This window comes from Triticum aestivum, chromosome 4A, assembly GCF_018294505.1.
Source record: "Triticum aestivum cultivar Chinese Spring chromosome 4A, IWGSC CS RefSeq v2.1, whole genome shotgun sequence".
NCBI lineage: Eukaryota > Viridiplantae > Streptophyta > Magnoliopsida > Poales > Poaceae > Triticum > Triticum aestivum.
The window spans coordinates 378,596,338-378,618,654 of NC_057803.1; the positions used below are offsets into that span (position 1 = coordinate 378,596,338).

General features: G+C 44.2%; 1 protein-coding gene and 1 pseudogene across 1 annotated transcript; one reads left to right on the forward strand and one right to left on the reverse strand.

Annotated features, from left to right (window-relative positions):
* Positions 1-983: 983 nt before the first annotated feature.
* On the forward strand, positions 984-5,826 carry LOC123086141 (3-ketoacyl-CoA synthase 20). The gene is made up of 2 exons (XM_044507846.1): positions 984-1,902; positions 4,908-5,826. The coding sequence occupies exons 1-2, from the start codon at positions 1,159-1,161 to the stop codon at positions 5,700-5,702; spliced, it is 1,539 nt and encodes a 512-aa protein (XP_044363781.1). The 5' UTR covers positions 984-1,158; the 3' UTR covers positions 5,703-5,826.
* Positions 5,827-13,557: 7,731 nt separating this feature from the next.
* On the reverse strand, positions 13,558-13,696 carry LOC123088978 (uncharacterized; annotated as a pseudogene).
* Positions 13,697-22,317: the final 8,621 nt, after the last annotated feature.

The following is a 22,317-nucleotide window of genomic DNA, read 5'->3' on the forward strand; positions in this document are numbered from 1 at the left end:
CTGAATGGTGACCCGAAGGCTGCAAGCGCACTGTCAACAACATAGGTGTCTGGCGGCGTTCTCCATCGCTCTTTTTATTGTGTATTTTGGCGAAGAAAACAGCCAGGGGATAAGAATGAACAGAGGCTCAATCTGAATAGTCAAAAGGGAATGGATCGGACGCTCAGGGTGCGACCGGCACAAATTTGGGCCAGCACACTGGCGCCTATCATCTCCCTTAACTTTATCATGAATAGATTGACAACGGGACCATAATCGAATATGATGAGCTGGTGGAGGAGAGAAGTACCAACACAAATGAATCACTAGAAAGTGGATGGATTTGTTTCTCCCGTTACAACACACGGACACATTTTTCTAGTAATAATAAAAGGAAAAAGATCCCTGCGCCCACCTGTTAAACCCCCGTGCACCGCGAATCAACCTGTGGTTGAGATGGTTAGGTGGACAGTGATATCCCCACCCATCAGAGTTCAAATCCTGGTGCTCGCATTATTCCTATATTTATTTCAGAATTTTCGGCAATGCGCTTTCAATGAGAGGGAGACGTTCCTGTCGACGACGAGGCGCCTACGGTGGCTTCGTAAATCTTAATATGATATGCTGACTCAGTCTCTCGTAGGTGCTCATAAGGATAGTGTGTGCGTCTTTACGTTCATAAGAGTAAGTGTATGCGCGTGTATTTAAACGTTTATGTCTGTATTGATGTAAAAAAAATCGCGCACCAAAGGGACTCACCCGCGAAGGTACGAAGCAGTACGCGTCTGCTCGCGTCTCCGTCTGTACCCCAACGCCAACCCAACCACATTTACACTACCACCACCGACCGAGACCCACTCCTGCACGAGCACGACGCGACCGCCGTGCCGAGGCGCCCAACTTGCGTTCCGCGCGCGCGTCTCACATTAATAACTCGAAACCGATCCCCGCCCACGCTTCCTTCGCTTCTCCTTCCCCTCTGCCTTCGCTGCGTCTTAATGGTAGCTCCGGTGGTTGCACCCACCTCCCGCTTACCGCTACCCATATATATCGCTTCCGATCTCACCTCCCATCTATCCCGGACAAACACTTCCCAACCCCGACCAACCGCGGCTCGATCAGCAGCCACCACGCACGCACGCAAGCTAGCCGGCCCGTGTCCCACGGCGCTACGCCACCATGAGTGCCGCCGCCCAAGAAACCACGGCCGGCGGCGGCGATGGCAAGCGTCAGGGACCTCGCCGCCCGGGGTACCTCAAGCTTGGCTACCACATCGTGGTGTCCAACGCGATCTACGTACTGCTTGCCCCGTTCGCCGCGGCGTTGGCGCTCCGTGCGTCCCGCCTCACCCCGTCCGACCTGGCCGCAGCACGTGCCTACCTCCTCGCGAACCTCCAGCTGGCTGTCTCCCTCGTGTCCGTTGCCACGGCCCTCGCGACGGTCTACCTCGCGCGGCGGCCGCGCGCGGTGTACCTGCTAGACTTCGCGTGCTACAAGCCGGGGCCCGACCACGTGGTCACCCGGGAGACCTTCATGGAGCAGTCCAACAAGGCCGGAGTGTTCACCGACGATAACCTGGCGTTCCAGCGTAAGATCTTGGAGCGGTCGGGGCTAGGGCAGGGGACCTACTTCCCGGCGGCGGTGCTCAACTCGCCCCCTAACCCGTGCATGGCGGAAGCGCGGCGGGAGGCGGAGGCTGTTATGTTCGGCGCCATCGACAGCCTGCTCGCCAAGACAGGGGTGAGGGCCAGGGACATCGGCGTCGTGGTCGTCAACTGCAGCCTCTTCAACCCGACGCCATCGCTCTCCGCCATGGTCGTCAACCACTATAAGCTCCGCGGTAACGTCGCCAGCTACAACCTCGGCGGCATGGGATGCAGCGCCGGGCTCATCTCCATCGACCTGGCCAAGCAGCTGCTCCAGGTAATTTTTTATACAACTCCTCGAGTACGTAGCATAGTGTTAATTTCGCGGTGCGTTCGAGTGGGTTAGGCTGGCGATAGTGAGGTTTATTAGCTGCTATCATGCACTTAAGAATAGTAAACATGTCGATGTGGCAATGAATCAAAGAAGAAAGAGAGGTTAAATGCTATACTATGTGTCATGTATGACTATAATTAAAATTATCTATGAAACTACACTATGCACTATAAAGGTAATATCAAACTCCCTCCATTTCTATATATAGGGTGTATAGTTTTTAGCATGAAAAATAAAAAACGCACGTGGAGAAAATATTTCATAAGTTTTGACCGAGATTATATCTGACTAATAATATGAGAAAATAGAGAAGCTTGCCTGATATAAGAAAAGGTAATCAAATCGCTAAAAAAGGTTATCCAAGCGAGTATTGCAATGTAATTGTATATTTCGAATTTTTTCTCAAAAATTTGTATACCTTATATCAAGGAACGAGGGAGTACAATAGTATCATATGTATGATAGGACTAGTACTTCCTCCGTTCGAAAATACTTGTCATGAAAAAGAATAAAAAAATGTATCTAGATGTATTTTAGTCTAAATACATTTTTTTTAATTTATTTTGATGACAAGTATTTTCGGATGAAGGAAGTATATGATACTTTCTATTGAAGTTGAGCGACTACAGCTGCTCGCACGTCAGCCGATGGTTGGGTAGATGGATCGTGTTGATCGAAACCAGAGAGCGGTTCAGAAGGGAGAGCAAACTTTGACTTGGTTTGACTTTTCATGTAGTAGTTTTCTAGTACTTTTTCTGACCTATATACCTATGCTGTCATTGTCTAACATTCGCTGCTGCTATACGTGTCGGATTACAACATCTACGGAGGAGTGTGATATTCTCCTGGAACATTAATACTTCTAGTTGGTTGTTAGGTACTCCCTTCGTTCGGAATTATTTGTTTTGAAAGTGGATGTATCTAAAACTAAAATATGTTTAAATACAACAATTTCGGCAACAAGTAATTCCGAACGGGGAGAGTATTATTTCTAATTTCAATTGTATTAAGTCAATGGCAATGAGAATCTTAATCTCGCTGAACAGAGATCTGTATCCTTGATTAATTTGTTGACTACCTGAGGATCTAAATTTTTTATTTGGTCGGTCTGCACACCTTGTGTGCTTTGGGCGTTGTTCTTGTTAAGACGATAACATCCCATTAATTAACACTCAACCACCGCTCCAATATCACTCGCACGTGTATTGATCGAAGCCTGTACTGATCGAAAACCTGTTGGTGCACCAGCTCGCGAGGGAGTGTTTCTGTTTCATTCGCTTGTACTCCGAAATGGTCCAGGCAGCGAGTGTTTCCCATCTTTGAGTGGTTTATTAAGCACCTAACGGTTGACGTCTGCAGGGATCGATCGATCCATCGACGAGCTAGCTGATCACCGCTTGTCCTAATATTGATGAGGGCAGCTAGCTGGCAGGAAGAGTTGGTCCAATAAATCTCGTGTTGATGCGAGTGGCCAGTAGGGCCAAGCCAATTATTCGTCGATAATAGCTGTCTATCGTGAATACGGATGCGCAGGCAGACGTCTAGTAGTAGGAGGAGGCATGTGTTTATTTAGTTGACACATTAATGGACGGGTCTAGCTGGCGGCCGGGCGCTAGCTAGCGTTCGCTAGCGGCCGGCCAAATAAAATAAGTGCCTGTCTCCTTGGTCCTAGGGACTAGACAACCGCATACTAAAAAGATAAAATTAGTGTAATCTAAAAATGTTAAAAATGACACTGTTAATTAATTATTCTGTGTGGTCTCTTCTCACGTGATGGATGCCTGCATGCCACTGCATTAATTTTCCTCATGTTCATCCTTCTGCATTAATTTTTGGTTTTCAAAATTATAAAAGACATATCCTCTAAACCGCGCGTCGAAATTCAGATTCGTTTTCACTGTTGAAACCCTCGCGACGTGCTCTTCAAAAATAGATGCCACATGGGCATGTTTCGGCGAACTAGTCCTGCCAACTAAATATCAATGTATGTGCAACTAAACTACATTGTCGCGCCAACTGAGCATATGTGTGTGCCAAAATAGTCCTCCCAACTAAACATCAATGTGTGTGGAACTAGACTACATTACCGCGCCAACTGAGTATATGTGTGTGCCAAAATAGTCCTCCCAACTAAATATCAATGTGTGTGGAACTAGACTACATTACCGCGCCAACTGAGTATATGTGTGTGCCAAATAGTCATGCCAACTAAACATCAATGTCTGTGCAATTAGACTACATTGTCGTGCCAACTGAGCATATGTGTGTGTCAATAGTCCTGCCAATTAAACATCAATATGTGTGCAACTAAACTATATTGCCGCGCCAACTAAGCATATGTGTGTGTAAATAGTCCTGTCAACTAAATATTAATGTGTGAACTAGACTACATTATCGCGCCAACTGAGCATATATGTGTGTCAATAGTCCTGTCAACTAAACAACAAAGTTGTCATGGTTGCTAGAATGCAATCTCATAGGAAGTTGAATTATGCAGATCCAAAAATTGGTTTTGCAAAAAGTTGCACGATGTAGTACTAAAGTTGCACAATACAGTACTAAAGTTGCACTATATAGCACCAAAGTTGTCATCAAAAAAATTTCATCGAAACATACTCATGAGGGATCTAGTTTCAAAGATCTCGTCGCAAGAGTTCCAGCAGTGAAAACGGATTTGAATTCCGACGCACGGTTTGAAAGATATGATTTTTTAAAATTTAAAACTCTGAAATGAATATGCGTGGACATGTTCTGTTCGGAATGGAGTAATTAGTGTGAACGCATTTAATACTAACAACCACATGCACTAGAAGACAAAAAATTAACAACCACATGCATGCGAGACGCGGCCGCTCAATTCAACCAAATAGTGCGTATGCACTTTTTAGATTTTAGGCACATTAATTTGCTTCTCATTGGAGTTGCCATGTTGTAATGGATACATGCAGGTCCACCAGAACTCGTACGCGCTGGTGGTGAGCATGGAAAACATCACGCTCAACTGGTACTGGGGCAACGACCGCTCCATGCTCATGTCCAACTGCCTCTTCCGCATGGGCGGCACGGCGATCCTCCTCACCAACCGCGTCGCCGATAAGCGCCGCTCGAAATACCAGCTCGTGCACACCGTGCGCACGCACCACAGCGCCGACGACCGCGCTTATCGCTGCGTGTTTCAGGAGGAGGACAAGGCTGGCCGGGTCGGCATCGCGCTCTCCAAGGACCTCATGGCCGTCGCCGGTGAGGCCCTCAAGACCAACATCACCACGCTCGGCCCCCTCGTTCTCCCCATGTCCGAGCAGATCCTTTTCCTCACCTCTCTCATCGGCAAGAATATCTTTGGTCTCAAGATGAAGCCCTACATTCCGGACTTCAAGATGGCCTTCGAGCACTTCTGCATCCATGCCGGTGGCAGAGCGGTGCTGGACACCATTGAGAAGAACCTGGAGCTCAGTGACTGGCACATGGAGCCTTCGAGGATGACGTTAAACCGGTGGGGGAACACGTCGAGCAGCTCGCTCTGGTATGAGCTTGCATACACGGAGGCGAAGGGACGCGTCCGACGCGAGCACCGTGCGTGGCAGATCGCCTCCGGGTCAGGGTTCAAGTGTAACAGCGCGGTGTGGCGCGCGCTCAAGGACATTCACCCATCAAAGGAAGCCGGCAGCAATCCATGGATTGAGGAGATCCACCGGTTCCCAGTCAAGGTGCCCAAGGTGGAGAGCGTCGTTTCATCACCATGAAAGACTCGTCAAGGTCGAGTACACATGGTTTTCTAGAAAACAATCTTCTTTCCAACTTCAAAGGTATCTGTTGAATTATTTGTATCATTTGATGTAACATCAAGTTAATCAATGGTTTTGTAAAGATTGGAGGAAGCGTTGAACCCTTTGGTCTCGGGCCGCTGTATATATTGGGAAGTTGTCGTGGCTTACAAGCATTGGGAGATCGCTAGGATTCACCCGGAGTTCGTACAGGAGAAGGAAAGATGATTTACAATGAGAGGAGGAGTCCAACAGAAAAAGATATAAATGAGTTTGAAACATACACGCATAACCCTATCAATCTATCTAACATCCTCCCTCAATCTAAACCTACGAAACCTTGCACTACTAGGAAAATGCTTATAGGTAGACATTTAGCAGTAGCGTTGGTTAGAGACCCCATGCTACTGTTATTTAGCAGTAGCGCCGGCCAGCACCAGGGCTACAAGCGCACGTTAGTAGTAGCGCTGTATTTCACGGCCAACGCTACTGCTAATGGGCCACGCTCTCGGCCCCTTGTTGCAGCTTTAGCTATAGCGCTGGGCCTCCTCCCCTACGTTGCCGCTAGGCCCACCTCTGCTTCCTCTCCCTCGCCGGCCCGCGCGTGCACCCCTCTCCCCTCACTCACACTCACACGCTCACACCAGATCAAATCCATCCCCCGATCCGGCCGCCGCCCCCGCATCCTACTCCGGCCGCCCTCCCGCGCGGGCCCCTCTTCCTCCGTTGGCCGCCCTTCCCCGCGCCGGCCCTCCTCCCCTTCCCCCCCCCCCCCCCCCGCGCGCACCGGCCATCCTCCCCCGCCGGTCGCCCCCCCGCACCGGCCCTCCTCCACCGAGAGATACTCCTCCCTCCCTCCTCCTCCCTAATTATTTTGAATCCTAGTTAAAAAATGTAGGTTCTTAGAATAATGTAGGTGTTTTAGTTGAATTTGTAGGTGTTTTAGTTAAATTTGTAGGTGTTTTAGTTAAAAATGTAGGTTTTTAGAATAATTTAGGTTATGCATGATCGAACCTTGCTTGGACAGATTAGGTATGAACCCTAGTTAATTCGTATGAACCCTAGGTTTTTAAATTTAGCTAGGTTTTAAAGTTAGGATAGAAATTTAGCTAGGTTTTAAATTAGGTGTAGTTAATATAATTTAGGTGTTTTAAGTGTATTTAAAAGAGTTTTAGGTGTTTTAGTTGTTTTAGGTGTAGTTAACAGAATTTTATGTGTTTTAGATGTTTTAGGTGTAGTTAACAGAATTCTAGGTATTTTTTAGTTAAAGCAATTGTTGTTATTTTTTTAGTTAAATCAATTTTCCTGTTAATATGCAAATTTGCAGTGGACATGTCATGCATATTTTGAACATGTCACATTTTGGACATGTCATATTTTTCCGAGTGGCCTATGTTTTGCCAGAAATGTCAATTCGTTTACATTCTGACAAATTTCAGGCGCTCGATATGTCCTGTTTTTAGCAAAGGTCATGCCAAATTTTGCTAAGTGTTTATTAATTTTGTTTTCATAATTAAGCATTTTGTTCTCGACGTCGACGATGCCTATCCCGCATCCTCGTCGTCGACTCGGCGGAGGACTCCTGGTTGAGCCGAGGGGCCATGTCCGGGACTGGGCTCCGCCGGGCTGGTACTGGGTTGTGCTACCTTCTGGTGAGCGCAGCTTAGTGAGGAGCCAGCCCGTCGTCGACCCGGAGCTTCTTTGGTGGCGGTCACGTGGGCCTGCATCGGTGGAGAGGCTTGAGTCCCCCGCGCAGGTGGTACAACACCGTGTCATGGAGGAGAACGCGCACGTCCAGCGCTACTTGGTTGCGTTGGCGAACAACCGGTTCTCCAATACCTGGCAGTTTCTTTGGGGATCTCACCGGAGCTATGTTCCGGTGATGGTTCCTTCTCTTTGGGTGTCCACCGCGGCCCACTGAACCTAGAGGAGCTATCATTCGAGATGTATTAGTGATATTATATGATGATCTTTGCTACAAACTACTATATATGTATTCGATGATGGCTTATTAATTACCTATTAGTTATTTTCTTATTGAATGCAAAAGATGAGCACGGTTTGTGCTACAAACTACTATATATGTATTCATGATGGATTATGTGATGATCTTTGCTACAAACTACTACAAACTACAAATTTTAGGTGTTTTAGTTGTTATATGATGATTTTTGCTACAAACTACTATATATGTATTCGATGATGGATTATTAATTACCTATTAGGAAATGTCTGACGACGAAAGGGAATTCGCTATGTGCGACTACTGCGAAGATGAGCGCGGTCTGTGCGACAGGCCTCACTTGGTAGAAGGTCGGCGCTTCAGCATCAAGCTCCAAGAGACCTTCGATGTTGAAACGGTACGCAACGACGACAAGTGTTTTTTGTTATTTTTTGCACGACTTCTCTGCTTCTTCAACGTGTAATTTCCGTCTTTTACAATTCGACTAGCTTATCCCATGCCATGCAAGACGCTATGTCTTGGAGAAGATGGGTTTTGAAGATCATGAAAGAATGGAGACAAAGATAATTCAACTAAGGACCCATCATGGTTATGATTTTGCTGTAAATCTATACAATTCTGTGAACTCATCCAATTTTGGTTGCCTGAATTGGGAAGCCCTTTGCAAGGCGTATGATTTTCATGAGGGTATGCTTCTCACCTTCGATCTTGGTGATCCTGACATCGACGAAAATGATATGACCATTTGGGTCCTTGTTGACACGCTTCCAGTTCTACCGCTGTGTGAGTTTCTTAAACATATTTACTAAGTAATTTATATTGTTTATTTCAAAATATTTGACAGTTTATTTCCATTGACAGCTTATTTTCATTCTTCAAAAAATGTACGGAAAATGCTAGAGAGAACCTACTACTACAATGATGAAGCACAATTAACTTATAAGGAGCAAGATGGTCTTATCGCATTTTTTACTGATATTGAGAATTACAATAGCTATTATCAAACTCCTCCACATTATGGTCAATACGTGCCACTAGTGCACGTGTTGAACTACGGTAACATCAATGGAGATATCATGCTAAGATTTTCTACTATTACGACATCCGTGCATCTTTTGCATAAATTCTTCTAAAACTAAACTATATGCTAACTACAAAGTTATTACTATATTTTTGAACAGAAAATCCCGATGGATTGTGTGCCTCATCTGATGTTGACGAGAGGTCACGTTAATGTTATGAGCTTACAGCCACCACGGCCAGGTCAGCCGCAGTATCCACATCACTCCTGTCCATACCAGATTTCTAAAAGCGAGGAAGCCATGATAATAGATGATTTCAAAAAATGTTTGAACCATCGTAGAGAGCTACTTGGAAGCAACATTGTGCGTAGGCCATGGAGACAAGATGATCTCCGTTCTTTATTATGGAGAGTCAATTTTCCTTAATGCAGCGTCAATGCCTATCTTGTTTTATGATACTTTACGTAAGAGAGGGTAGAGTAGGTCCTATGAGAGGAGTAGGTCGTAGCTAGAATGTGTTATTATGTGCTACAATGTGTTAGAGTTGATGATGATGATGAGGAGTTGTGATTATGACTAGTGACCAACTTGTTATATGATGTCTCATTGACGAACATTGTTTGATGGTGATGACAAGTGGTAATGAATATGGTATTTAAACAGACTAGTTCATGATGAGTTATTATTGTATAAAAGATATATCTGTTTAAACATGTACAGTGCCAAAATGCTACAAAAACATAAATGTTAGTAGTAGCGCGGGCCTGAAAATGCACTACTAGTACTTGAACTTACCAGTAGCGCTGGCCTAAAAACGCGCTACTGCTACAAAATAGCTGTAGCGCCGTAGCAATAGCGCTGGTGCCCGCGCTACTGGTAGCTCAAAAACCAGCGCTACTGGTAAGCATTTTCCTAATAGTGTTGTCTAGATTTAGATTGTACTTAAATTCATTCAACCTCCTCATGGTAAGTGGTTTGGTGAAGCCATCAGCAAGTTGATCTCCTGTGGGAATAAACATGATATCAAGTAATTTGCGAGCCACTCTTTCTCTGACAAAATGAAAATCAACTTCTATATGCTTTGTCCGTGCATGGAAAACAGGATTTGCTGAAAGATAGGTTGCACCAATATTGCCACACCATAACCTTGCAGCTTGTGGAACTTTTATTCCTAGTTCACAAAGGAGAGTCTGAATCCACATAATTTCGGCAGTTGCATTTGCTAGAGCTTTATATTTCGCTTCAGTGCTGGATCTAGAGACAGTGGCCTGTTTCCTTGCACTCCATGATATAAGATTTGATCCTAGAAATAAATCAAATCCACCTATGGACCTTCTATCATCAGCACACCTTGCTCAATCAACATTTGAATATGCATCACCAACATGGATGATGACTTAGCAATCTTAATTCCTAGTCCCATTGTGAACTTAAGATACCTCACAATTTTTTAACTCCTGTCCAATGAACTGTACTAGGAGCATGCAAATACTGACATACTTTATTAACAGAATATGAGATATCTGGACGAGTTAGAGTCAAGTACTGTAATGCACCAACAACACTTCTGTAATTTGTTGCATCCTCTGGACCAAGTGCATCTCCTCCCTCAACTGAGAGTTTTTCTGAAGTTGAGAGTGGTGTACTTAAAGGCTTACAGTGTTCCAGTCCCATCCTCTTATAATGTCAGTAGTATATTTTTCCTGTGTCAAAAATATTCCATCCTTCACCTTTTTCACTTCAATGCCAAGAAAATAGTGAAGGTTTCCCAAGTCCTTCAATGCAAAGTCCATATGAAGATCCTGAAGCAGACATGTAGTAGCATCTGGACTGGAGCTAGCAACAATTATATCATCAACATAAACAAGAACAAATATTGTTATGTTGCCTCTATTATAGAAGAATAGTGAGGTATCTGCCTTTGATAGAGTAAAACCAAGTTGTTGTAACTTTGTGCTCAACCTTGAGTACCAGGCTCTAGGAGCCTGTTTTAGTCCATACAAGGCATTATCTAATTTGCAAATATAATGTGGCGTGCTTTTGTTTTCATACCCTGGCGGTTGCTGCATGAACACTTCTTCCTCAAGAACACCATGAAGAAACATATTCTGAACATCTAGCTGTCGTAAACTCCAACCTCTAGAAATAACAATATATAATACAAGTCTGATAGTAGCTACTTTAACAACAGGACTAAAAGTGTCCTCATAATCAATTCCAAATCTTTGTTTGAATCCTTTTGCAACTAACCTAGCCTTGTATCTATCTATGGTTCCATATGCTTTTCTTTTAATTTTATAGACCCACTAACAATCAATCACATTTTTTCCTTTTTTTGGTGGAACTAGATGCCAAGTTTTATTTTTCATAAGAGCTTGGTACTCACTATCCATAGCTTCTTTCCACTCTTTGTGTGCAAGGGCATCACTTAAATTACCTGGTTCACCAGTACTAGTAAGAAAAGCATGTTTCTGACTGTCATACCTTGTTGTGCCATCTTTATATTCTTTAGGCTTGATTATTCCGGACTGTGATCTGGTACTACATTGAGAAACTTCAGTCATACGAGCGGAAGACCTTGATGCAGAAATTATTTGCGCATCGTTTGTATTTTCTGGAATATGTAGCTCAACCGCAGAAGATCCTGGAATACAGAGCCCAGTCGTAGAAGATCCAGGCGCGTCTGCCGAAGACGATCAGCTGCCCTATCGCTCCAGATCCAAGAAAACCACGTCGTCTGAAAGAATTCGCCTCGTACTAAAATCGCCAACCAGCGGACTCCGCGTGGCATCGTCGGATGACTCCTGCTCGGGTGCACGGCAGGGCGACCTGTTACTGGGCCCCGTGGCTGTAGGCCTGTCGGCCGAGACGTTGGCCCGCCCACTCGTGGCAACAGGTGAGTCACCGAGGCCCATAGTTGTCGGCCTGTCGGCCGCACATGGGCTGGCAGCCTCTTCCTAATTGGCAGCGAGCGCCAGGAGATTCTCCTTGGATCGCGTAACACTGACGCTGCAGTTCTGCAGCAAATCAACATGGGCTACAACGCCTGTTTTGTCCAAATCTGCACACATAAAATCACAGCCAGAAACTGCATTTTCTTCATTAGAACCTGCATTATTTTCTTGTAACATCTCATGATCAGTTTCAGTTAATTCACCCCCGTGATCAGGAGAAGTTGAAGACTCGGAAAGAAGTGAAATTTCTTCACGAAAGAGCGCCTGCATTGGGATGAAGTTGGGCAAAAGGAAAAAATAGTTTCATCAAAAATGACATCATGAGAAATATAGATTCGTCCTGTTGAGACATCTAGGCACTTGTAGCCTTTATGGAGATTGATGTACCCAATGAAAACACACTGAGTGGACCAAAACTCAAGTTTTTGGCGATTATAGGGACGAAGATTGGGGTAGCAAGCACACCAAAAAATTTCTAGAGATGTGTAATCTGGTTTTTGATGAAACAGGCGCTCTAGAGGAGTTAAATTTCCAATGACTACTAGGAAGACGATTGATAAGATATGTAGCAGCAATAAAGGCCTCATCCCAATATTTGAGCGGCATAGAAGCATGAGCAAGTAGAGATAATCCTACTTCAACAATGTGACGGTGCTTGCGTTCTGCAGAACCGTTTTGCTAATATGCATTTGGGCAAGATACATGATGTTCAATGCCTACACTACAAAAGAACGAGTTGAGTTTCTCATACTCGCCTCCCCAGTCACTTTGGACTGCAAGGATTTTCTTGTCAAAGTGACGCTCAACAAGTTTATGAAATTCTTGAAAAATAGCAAAGACTTCAGATTTGTGTTTAAGCAAATATATCCAAGTGAACTTGCTATAATCATCGATGAAACTAACATAATATTTTTTTCTTACAAAAGAATCTCTTGCATGACCCCATACATCACTGAATATAAGCACTAAAGGAGCATGAGAAACACTATTTGACCTAGGATAGGGAAGTTGATGACTCTTGGCACACTGACAAGCTTCACAAACAGACTCTGTATTATCTCTACCCGACAATGGAAGATTGTCTTTATTTACTACTTGCTCAACTATAATAGACGAATGATGACCTAATCTTTGATGCCATCTTGCCAAGGAGGGCTTGACAATGGAATGGACTTGACGACGATGCTTTCAATTAATGACTCTGGATGTGATGGGGTAGAGACCTCCAATGCATCTACTGTGATGGAGGAGCTCCCTCGTTGCTCGATCCTTAATGAAAACATGTTCAGGATGAGTCTCAAAGAAGACATTATTATCATATGTCAAACGAGACATGGAAGCAAGATTTTTATTAGCTTGTGGGACATGAAGCACATCTTTAAGAATAAGATCATGTTTAGAAGTAGGGGAATTAATGAAAGCTTGACCAATATGATGTATGTCCATACCTCCACAGTTTGCAGCAGTGTTCACTTGATCATTGCCACAGTAGCGTTCACGAGTTGTGAGTTTCTCAAGCTCGCTAGTAATGTGATCAGTTGCTTCAAAATCAGCATACCACACGGCGTCTCCTTCTCCTCCTTGCTCTCTCAAAGCGGCAAGAACATGTCACTCTTCAGGCACGTAGTTCTCGTCATACCTATGCCAACAATCCAGTACCTCATGACCGAGTTTCTTACAGAGCTGGCATCGAGTTCGGGGGCGACCACCGTTGTTGCCGGAGGGGCGTGGGCCATTGTTGTTGGAGCTCCCACGCCCATTGTTGTTCTTGTTGCCTCGGCCACGCCCTTGCTGGCCTTGGTGATCACGACCTCGGCCACCTTAGCCACGGCCACGAGTCAAGGACTTTACTGAACATTGACGCAGGTTTCCTTGTTGCAGCAGATTGATGCGGGCTTCAAAACTAAGAAGCTGGGTGTAGAGCTCGGTGACGGTGACATACTCGACACGGGCAGAGAGGGCTGAGACCACCAAGTTATACTCCATGTCCAGACCCTTCAGAACGAAGGAGATGATCTCCCCATCGCCGAGCGGAGACTAGGTGCAGGCGATCTCGTTCGTTAAGGCTTTGATCTTGGCGAGGTACTCTGGCATCCCCATGTTGCCCTTCTGAAGATTTGCAAGGGAGATGCGAGTGTTGACGAGCTGTGATTGTGTTTGCGCAGCGAAGAAGGTGTGGATGGCGCTCCACACCTCGGCCGGCGTCTGGAGAGTTACGACCTGCGCAAGAACCTCACGTGATAGAGATCCCATAAGGTGACCTTGTACCTCCTGCTGCTGGGCATACAAGATCGTCCTGGCGTAGTTGAAGACCTGCTCTTCCTTCCCATCCTTGGTGATGGTGATGGCGGCAGGGGGCGCCATGGTTGCGGCGTCCAGGAAGTGCTCCATCCGTGCCCCCTTGATCTGGGGTAGCACGATGGCCTTCCAAAGAAGGAAATTCATCCTCGTCAGCTTCTCTGACGGAGGCGACCCAAGGGAGCTAGCGCCATTGCTGGAGGTGGAAGAAGAAGCATATGTGGAACCGGCAAACTGGATAGTCATGGCGCCCATGGTGGATGTGGTGAGGGTGGAGATGGTAGCGGCGGCGGTGGATGCATCGGTTCCTGCCATGGCGTTGATCTACAGCGAATACAACAGCTAGGTTGTTTTTCCTCTCGGGCTGAAGGCTTTCTCGTAGGTTGCTAGAGGTAATGATGATAGGCTCTGATACCATGTAAAGATTGGAGGAAGCGTTGAACCCTTTGGTCTCGGGCCGCTGTATATATTGAGAAGTTGTCATGGCTTACAAGCATTGGGAGATCATTAGGATTCACCCAGAGTTCGTACATGAGAAGGATAGAGGATTTACAATGAGAGGAGGAGTCCAACAGAAGAAGAGATAGATGAGTTTGAAACATACACCGATAACTCTATCAATCTATCGAACATGTTTGAGCTAGCTGAATTGATATGATACTTCAATTGGTGTATTTTTGTTAGTTTGGCTGGGTGCCTTAGTTTGTTAGAATATGACTGTGCTTAAATTAAATATAAATGATAAAAAATTGTATTGATAATAAGTTAAATTACATACAATATCTATATTCAATGAACCCCACCGAGGCCCCTGTGTCGCAAGCCTGGGGCGACACGCGCGATGCCTCCGCCTCCATCCCAAGGACCCCTCCTCCCCATCCTACCTGGTCACCACTGTCTGAAGTCGCCAAGCAAAGCCCATGGGCTATTAGCGGCGGCGGGGTCATCTTCTTCAGTCACCCCCGGTTCCCATGAGGCTTCTTCAACCCTTGTTGGATATGCCGCTACCGAGCGCTTGTCCGTTGGTGCTGCTAGTCTGCTCGCCGATCTTGGGTAGTGTGGACAGGTCCAGGTGGTCCGGGGGCCATCTCATCCTACCATGGACAGGGGGTGCATTCCGGTGCCACCCCTGCCCAGATCTAGGTTTGGGCCAGAGTCGCCATCGCGGTGCCACGGCTAGGCTTGTCAGCAGTCGGTGCGTCGATGGTGCTTGGTGAGGACGGATGCACTCGATGGAGTGGTGGTGCATATCGGTCCTGATTTGACATTTGTCATGGTTGCTCTAGAGTGCGATCTATATATACATAGTGACTTGAAGCAGAGGGCATGGATGTGCAGAAATGACGGTGGATTTTCTGCCTGGGTCAGCAGTTTCTTGTGGTGAGATGTCAGTGGCCACTATCCCATCTGCAAGTGTGGGATCGAAAGGATAGGTCTAGAGGGGGAGGGATAGACACTAACAAGGCAAAGTGTGCAAGTTTTAGTTCTCTTGAAACTTAAGCAGATTTTAGTACAAGTTAGATAGCGAGCATACATCCTACACATGGATATCGAGAGTATGGGCATCGGTAAGTAAATGACATGCAAGTGCAAGACTGTAAGGAGTAGAGTTTAGGAGATTTTGCAAACAAAGGGTGACAGAACCCCCCCCCCCCCCCGCGGTTCTTATAGATGGTGCTATCGTACATCCCCATTAATGGAGACTTCAATTCCTAGAGGGATAACGGTTGCTCGAGTCCACAAAGGGCTCCACACACAAAGGGTCCACAAAGAAGCAACCTTGTGTATGCCATCACGGCTTATGCCCATGAAGAACTAGCCTCACTCGGGGTAGATCTTCACGAAGTAGGCAATCTCTTTGCCTTTACAAACTTCTTGGTTCATTCCACAAGCATTGGAGGATCCCAAGTGACACCTAACTAATCAAGGAGACACCATTCTCCAAAAGGTAATAGATGTTGATGATGAAATTCTTGCTCTTATGCTTCAAAAGATAGTCTCCTCAGCACTCAAAAGGGATTTGGGTGGAAAGCAACTTGGGAAGGCTAGAGATCAAAGTTATATGGTTGGGGTGGAATTCCACCTTTGATGTCAACACAAGAATAGGTGGTTCTCTCACTACTGGAATTAGGATCTTTGCCATCAGCTAGCTCTTTGCCATCAACTTACAGAAAGATGATGGCAAAGAAAGAGCGGACGGCAAAGAGGGTGTTTCCCGTCTGCCAGCTCTTTGCCATCCACTAGAGGACGACGTAGAAGCTTTGCGGTCTGCTAGCCGACGGAAAAAAGGGAGGGTGGGCCACTAGCGAGAACCATCTAACGACCACTTTCTTTGTTGTCCGCTGACAAATGGCAAAGCTTCTTTCCCGTCTGCCAGCGGACGACAAAGAAAGTGGCCAACCTAACATCCGTTAGCTAGGCTAGTAGACGGCAAAGAGTTGTGACCTTACTAAAATGCGGCCAACGCAAGCCCCACCCCTCTATTTGTCCGCTCTCTCTCCCCTGCCTGAGCTGTCGCTGCCCCTCACCCGCGCCGCCGCCACCCCGTGCCACCCCCTTCGCCGGCCAGCCCGCCACGCCCCCGTTCCCGAGACGCTGCCGCCCCGAGCCACCCCCGTCACTGATGACCCACAAGTATAGGGGATCTATCGTAGTCCTTTCGATAAGTAAGAGTGTCGAACCCAACGAGGAGCAGAAGGAAATGATAAGCGGTTTTCAGCAAGGTATTCTCTGCAAGCACTGAAATTATAGGTGATAGATAGTTTTGTGATAAGATAATTTGTAACGAGCAACAAGTAATAAAAGTAAATAAAGTGCAGCAAGGTGGTCCAATCCTTTTTTGTAGCAAAGGACAAGCCTGGACAAATTCTTATATAGAGAAAAGCGCTCCCGAGGACACATGGGAATATCATCCAGCTAGTTTTCATCACAATCATATGATTCGTGTTCGGTACTTTGATAATTTGGTATGTGGATGGACTGGTGCTTGGGTACTGCCCTTACTTGGACAAGTATCCCACTTATAATTAACCTCTATTGCAAGCATCCGCAACTACAACAAAAGTATTAAGGTAAACCTAACCATAGCATGAAATATATGGATCCAAATCAGCCCCTTACGAAGCAATGCATAAACTAGGGTTTAAGCTTCTGTCACTCTAGCAACCCATCATCTACTTATTACTTCCCAATGCCTTCCTCTAGGCCCAAATAATGGTGAAGTGTCATGTAGTCGACGTTAACATAACACCACTAGAGGAGAGACAACATACATCTCATCAAAATATCGAACGAATACCAAATTCACATGACTACTAATAGCAAGACTTCTCCTATGTCCTCAGGAACAAATTTAACTACTCACGAAGCATATTCATCTTCATAATCAGAGGGGTATTAATATGCATATAGGATCTGAACATATGATCTTCCACCAAATAAACCAATTAGCATCAACTACAAGGAGTAATCAACACTACTAGGTACCAATCCCAGACTTGGAGACAAGAATTGGGTACAAGAGATGAACTAGGGTTTGAGAGGAGATGGTGCTGGTGAAGATGTTGATGGAGATTGACCCCCTCCCGATGAGAGGATCGTTGGTGATGACGATGGCAATGATTTCCCCCTCCCGGAGGGAAGTTTCCCCGGCAGAACAGCTCCATCGGAGCCCTAGATTGGTTCCGCTAAGGTTCCGCCTCGTGGCGGCGGAGTCTCGTCCCGAAAGCTGGCTTATGATTTTTTCCTCAACGAAAGACTCCATATAGCAGAAGATGGGCATCGGAGGGCCACCAGGGGGCCCACGAGGTAGGGGGCGCTCCCCCACCCTCGTGGGCAGGGTGTGGCCCCCTCCGGAACTTCTTGCGCTCAGTATTTTTTATATATTCTGAAAATGACTTCCGTGAAGTTTCAGGACTTTTGGAGCTGTGCATAATAGGTCTCTAATATTTGCTCCTTTTCCAGCCCAGAATCCCAGCTGCCGGCATTCTCCCTCTATATGTAAACCTTGTAAAATAAGAAAGAATAGGCATAAGTATTATGACATAATGTGTAATAACAGCCCATACTGCAATAAATATCAATATAAAAGCATGATGCAAAATGGACGTATCAACTCCCCCATGCTTAGACCTAGCTTGTCCTCAAGGGAAAGCTGAAATCGAAAAATATGTCCACATTTTTAGAGATAGAGGTGTCGATAAAAATAAAATACGGACATGAGGGCATCATGATCATTCTTAGAACAACAACTTATATAATTCTTGTCATATGATCTCTTATGCTAGAGTAACAATTCAATCACAATTTCAAGTATGATTCATAAACTTCATTGAAAACTAACAAACTATAATCTCAGTCATTGGAACAATTGCAATTTATCATAACATAGGAAAGAGTCAATATAAGAGCTTTTCAGCAAATCCACATACTCAACTATCATATAGTCTTTCACAATTGCTAACACTCACGCAATACTTATGGGTATGGAGTTTTAATCGGACACACAGAGAAAGATAGGGGCCTATAGTTTTGCCTCCCAACGTTTTACCTCAAGGGTAATGTCAACAATAATAGTTCATGAAAACTCACATCCAATTAGCCATATATACCAGGATCTTTCCAACATGTTGTGCTTGCCAAAAGATAAAATGTAAAAAGGAAGGGTGAAGATCACCATGACTCTTATGTAAGGTAGGAGATAAAAGTAAAAGATAGGCCCTTCGCAGAGGGAAGCAGAGGTTGCCATGCGCTTTTATGGTTGGATGCACGAAATCTTAATGCGAAAGAACATCACTTTATATTGCCACTTGTGATATGGACCTTTATTATGTAGTCCGTCGCTTTTATTTCTTCCATATCACACGATCGTATAAAGCTTATTTTCTCCCACACTAATAAGTCATACATATTTAGAGAGCAATTTTTATTGCTTGCACCGATGACAACTTACTTGGAGGATCTTACTCAATCCATAGGTAGGTATGGTGGACTCTCATGACAAAACTGGTTTAAGGGTGTTTGGAAGCACAAGTAGTATATCTACTTGGTGCAAAGAATTTGGCTAGCATGAGGGGGAAAGGCAAGCTCAGTCATGTTGGATGATCCATGACAATATAATTTATCTCAGATGTAAGAAAACATAACCCATTACATTGTCTTCCTTGTCCAACGTCAACTCTTTAGCATGTCATATTTTAATGAGTGCTCACAATCATAAAAGATGTCCAAGATAGTATATTTATATGTGAAGACCTCTCTTTCTTTATTACTTCCTACTAATTGCAACGATGACCAAAACTATGTTTGTCAACTCTCAACACCTTTTTTATTCATCATACTCTTTCTATGTGAGCTCATTACTCTCCATAAGATCCATATGATCTCTTTTATTTCTTTTTATTCTTTCTCTTTTATTTTATTCACTCAGGATAATGGCAAAATAATCAAGCCCTTGACTCAACACTAATCTTTATTATATATAGCTCACGGACTCGATTACATAAAAAGATCATAAAGCAAAACTCACAACTAGATCATACTAAAACTTTATTCTACTAGATCAAAATATCATCAAAAGGATCGAACTAAGAAAAGCGGTAAAGATAGAAGTGATGGTGATACGATACCGGGGCACTCCCCCAAGCTTGGCAGTTGCCAAGGGGAGTTCCCATACCAGATACTCAATTCTTCTTTGCTGGTGAAGAAGCTGGAGTTGTTGATGATGGATAGTCGCACATCGAGTGTAGGAGGTCTTCTAACGTGCGGATAATGCCTTTGAGTGCAATGATATGCTCCTTCAACAAAATATTTTCACGTGTGAGATACTTATTTTGTATACGAGCTAAATCAATCATCTTGAAAGCTTCGATCTCAGTTGGGGTAAGAAGATTGTGATCAAGTTGAAGGATGTCTTCTGTTGCCGGAACTTGGTCCTCCGTGGCCTTCTTGATCCCTTCATCCTTGTTGATCTCCATGGGTTCTTCTCTCTTGAGCTCTATCTTCATTAGCCAAGCATCGTTGCCCTCATTGTTGGAGGAGGAGGGAGACGACATGATGCTTGGCTTTGACAACCCTGGCAGAAAACAACTCGAAACAAGAACAAGATATTTTTTTGCGTGATACGGTGGTCAAAACCTTCGGGAGATTAGATAATGAATTTTTACCGACCAAAATACGTAACGTGTAAGAAAACGGAGTCCAGAGAGCACACGAGGTGCCCACGAGGTAGGGGGCGCGCCTAGGGGGTAGGGCGTGCCCTCCACCCTTGTGGAGCCCTCGTGTCCTTCCCGGACTGCTTCTTATTTTTTCTATTTTTCTAAATATTCCAAAACGGAAGAAAATTGCCATTAGAACTATTTTCGAGTCGGTTTACTTACCGTACCACATACCTATTCCTTTTCGTAGTCTGAAACGTTCTGGAAAGTGTCCCTTATGTATACGGAGACATACCCATAGGATTTTTATATGCAGTTCTATAGGCCCATAATGCATCATCAAGTTTCTTGGACCAATTCTTTCTAGATCTATTAATAGTCTTTTGCAAAATTAATTTGAGTTCTCTATTGCTCAATTCTACTTGACCACTAGACTGTGGGTGATAAGGAGATGCAATTCTATGATTAACATCATATTTAGCAAGCATTTTACGGAAAGCACCATGAATAAAATGTGAACGACCATCAGTCAATAAATATCTAGGGACTCCAAACCTCGGAAAAATAACTTCTTTAAGCATCTTAATAGAGGTGTTATGATCAACACTACTAGTTGGAATAGCTTCTACCCACTTAGTAACGTAATCAACAGCAACTAAAATATGTGTGTATCCATTGGAGGTAGGAAAAGGTCCCATATAATCAAAACCCCAAACATCAAATGGTTCAATAAAAAGTGAATAATTCATAGGCATTTCTTGACGTCTACTAATATTACCAATTCTTTGACATTCATCACAAGACAAGACAAACTTACGGGCATCCTTGAAGAGAGTAGGCCAATAAAAACCGGATTGCAATACCTTGTGTGCAGTTCTATCTCCAGCATGTTGTCCTCCATAAGCCTCGGAGTGACACTTGCGTAGGATCTATTCCTGTTCATGCTCAGGTACACAATGTCTAATAACACCATCTACTCCTTCTTTATAAAGATGTGGGTCATCCCAAAAGTAATGTCTCAAATCATAGAAGAACTTTTTCTTTTGCTGGTATGTGAAACTAGGTGGTATAAATTTAGCAACAATATAATTAGCATAATCAGCATACCATGGAGCAGTACGAGAAGCATTTATGACATTTAATTGTTCATCTGGAAAGCTATCATCAATAGGTAGTGGGTCATCAAGAACATTCTCTAGCCTAGACAAGTTGTCTGCAATGGGGTTCTCAGCTCCCTTTCTATCAATAATATGCAAAATCAAATTCTTGTAGCAAGAGAACCCATCTAATGAGTCTAGGTTTAGCATCTTTCTTTTCCATAAGATATTTAATAGCAGCATGATCCGTGTGAATAGTTACTTTAGAATCAACAATATAAGGTCTGAACTTATCACAAGCAAATACAACAGCTAAGAATTCCTTTTCAGTAGTAGCATAATTTCTCTGAGCATTGTCTAGAGTTTTACTAGCATATTGAATAACATTTTATTTCTTATCAACTCTTTGCCCTAGAACAACACCTACAGCATAATCACTAGCATCACACATAATTTCAAAGGGTAAATTCCAATCAGGTAGCTGAACAATAGGTGCAGAGATCAATGCTTTCTTAAGTATTTCAAATGCTTCTACGCAATTATCATAAAAAAGGTACATCTTTTTGTAATAAATTAGTCAGAGGCTGAGAAAGTTTTGAGAAGTCCTTAATGAACCTCCTATAAAAACCGGCATGACCAAGGAAACTTCTTATACCTTTGATGTCCTTGGGACACGACATCTTTTCAATAGCATCAACTTTAGCTTTATCAACTTCAAGACCTCTTTCAGAAACTTTATGCCCCAAGACAATACCTTCATTTACCATAAAATGGCACTTCTCCCAATTCAAAACAAGGTTAGTTTCTTCACATCTCTGTAGAACTCGATCAAGGTTGCTTAAGCAATCATCAAAAGAGGATCCATAGACGGAGAAATCATCCATGAAAACTTCACAAATCTTTTCACAAAAGTCAGAGAATATAGCCGTCATGCATCTTTGGAAGGTAGAAGGTGCATTACATAAACCAAAAGGCATATGTCTATAAGCAAAAGTACCGAACGGGCAAGTAAAAGTGGTCTTAGATTGATCATCAGCTGACACATGTATTTGAGAGAAACCAGAACAACCATCTAGAAAGCAAAAATGTGTATGTTTGGATAATC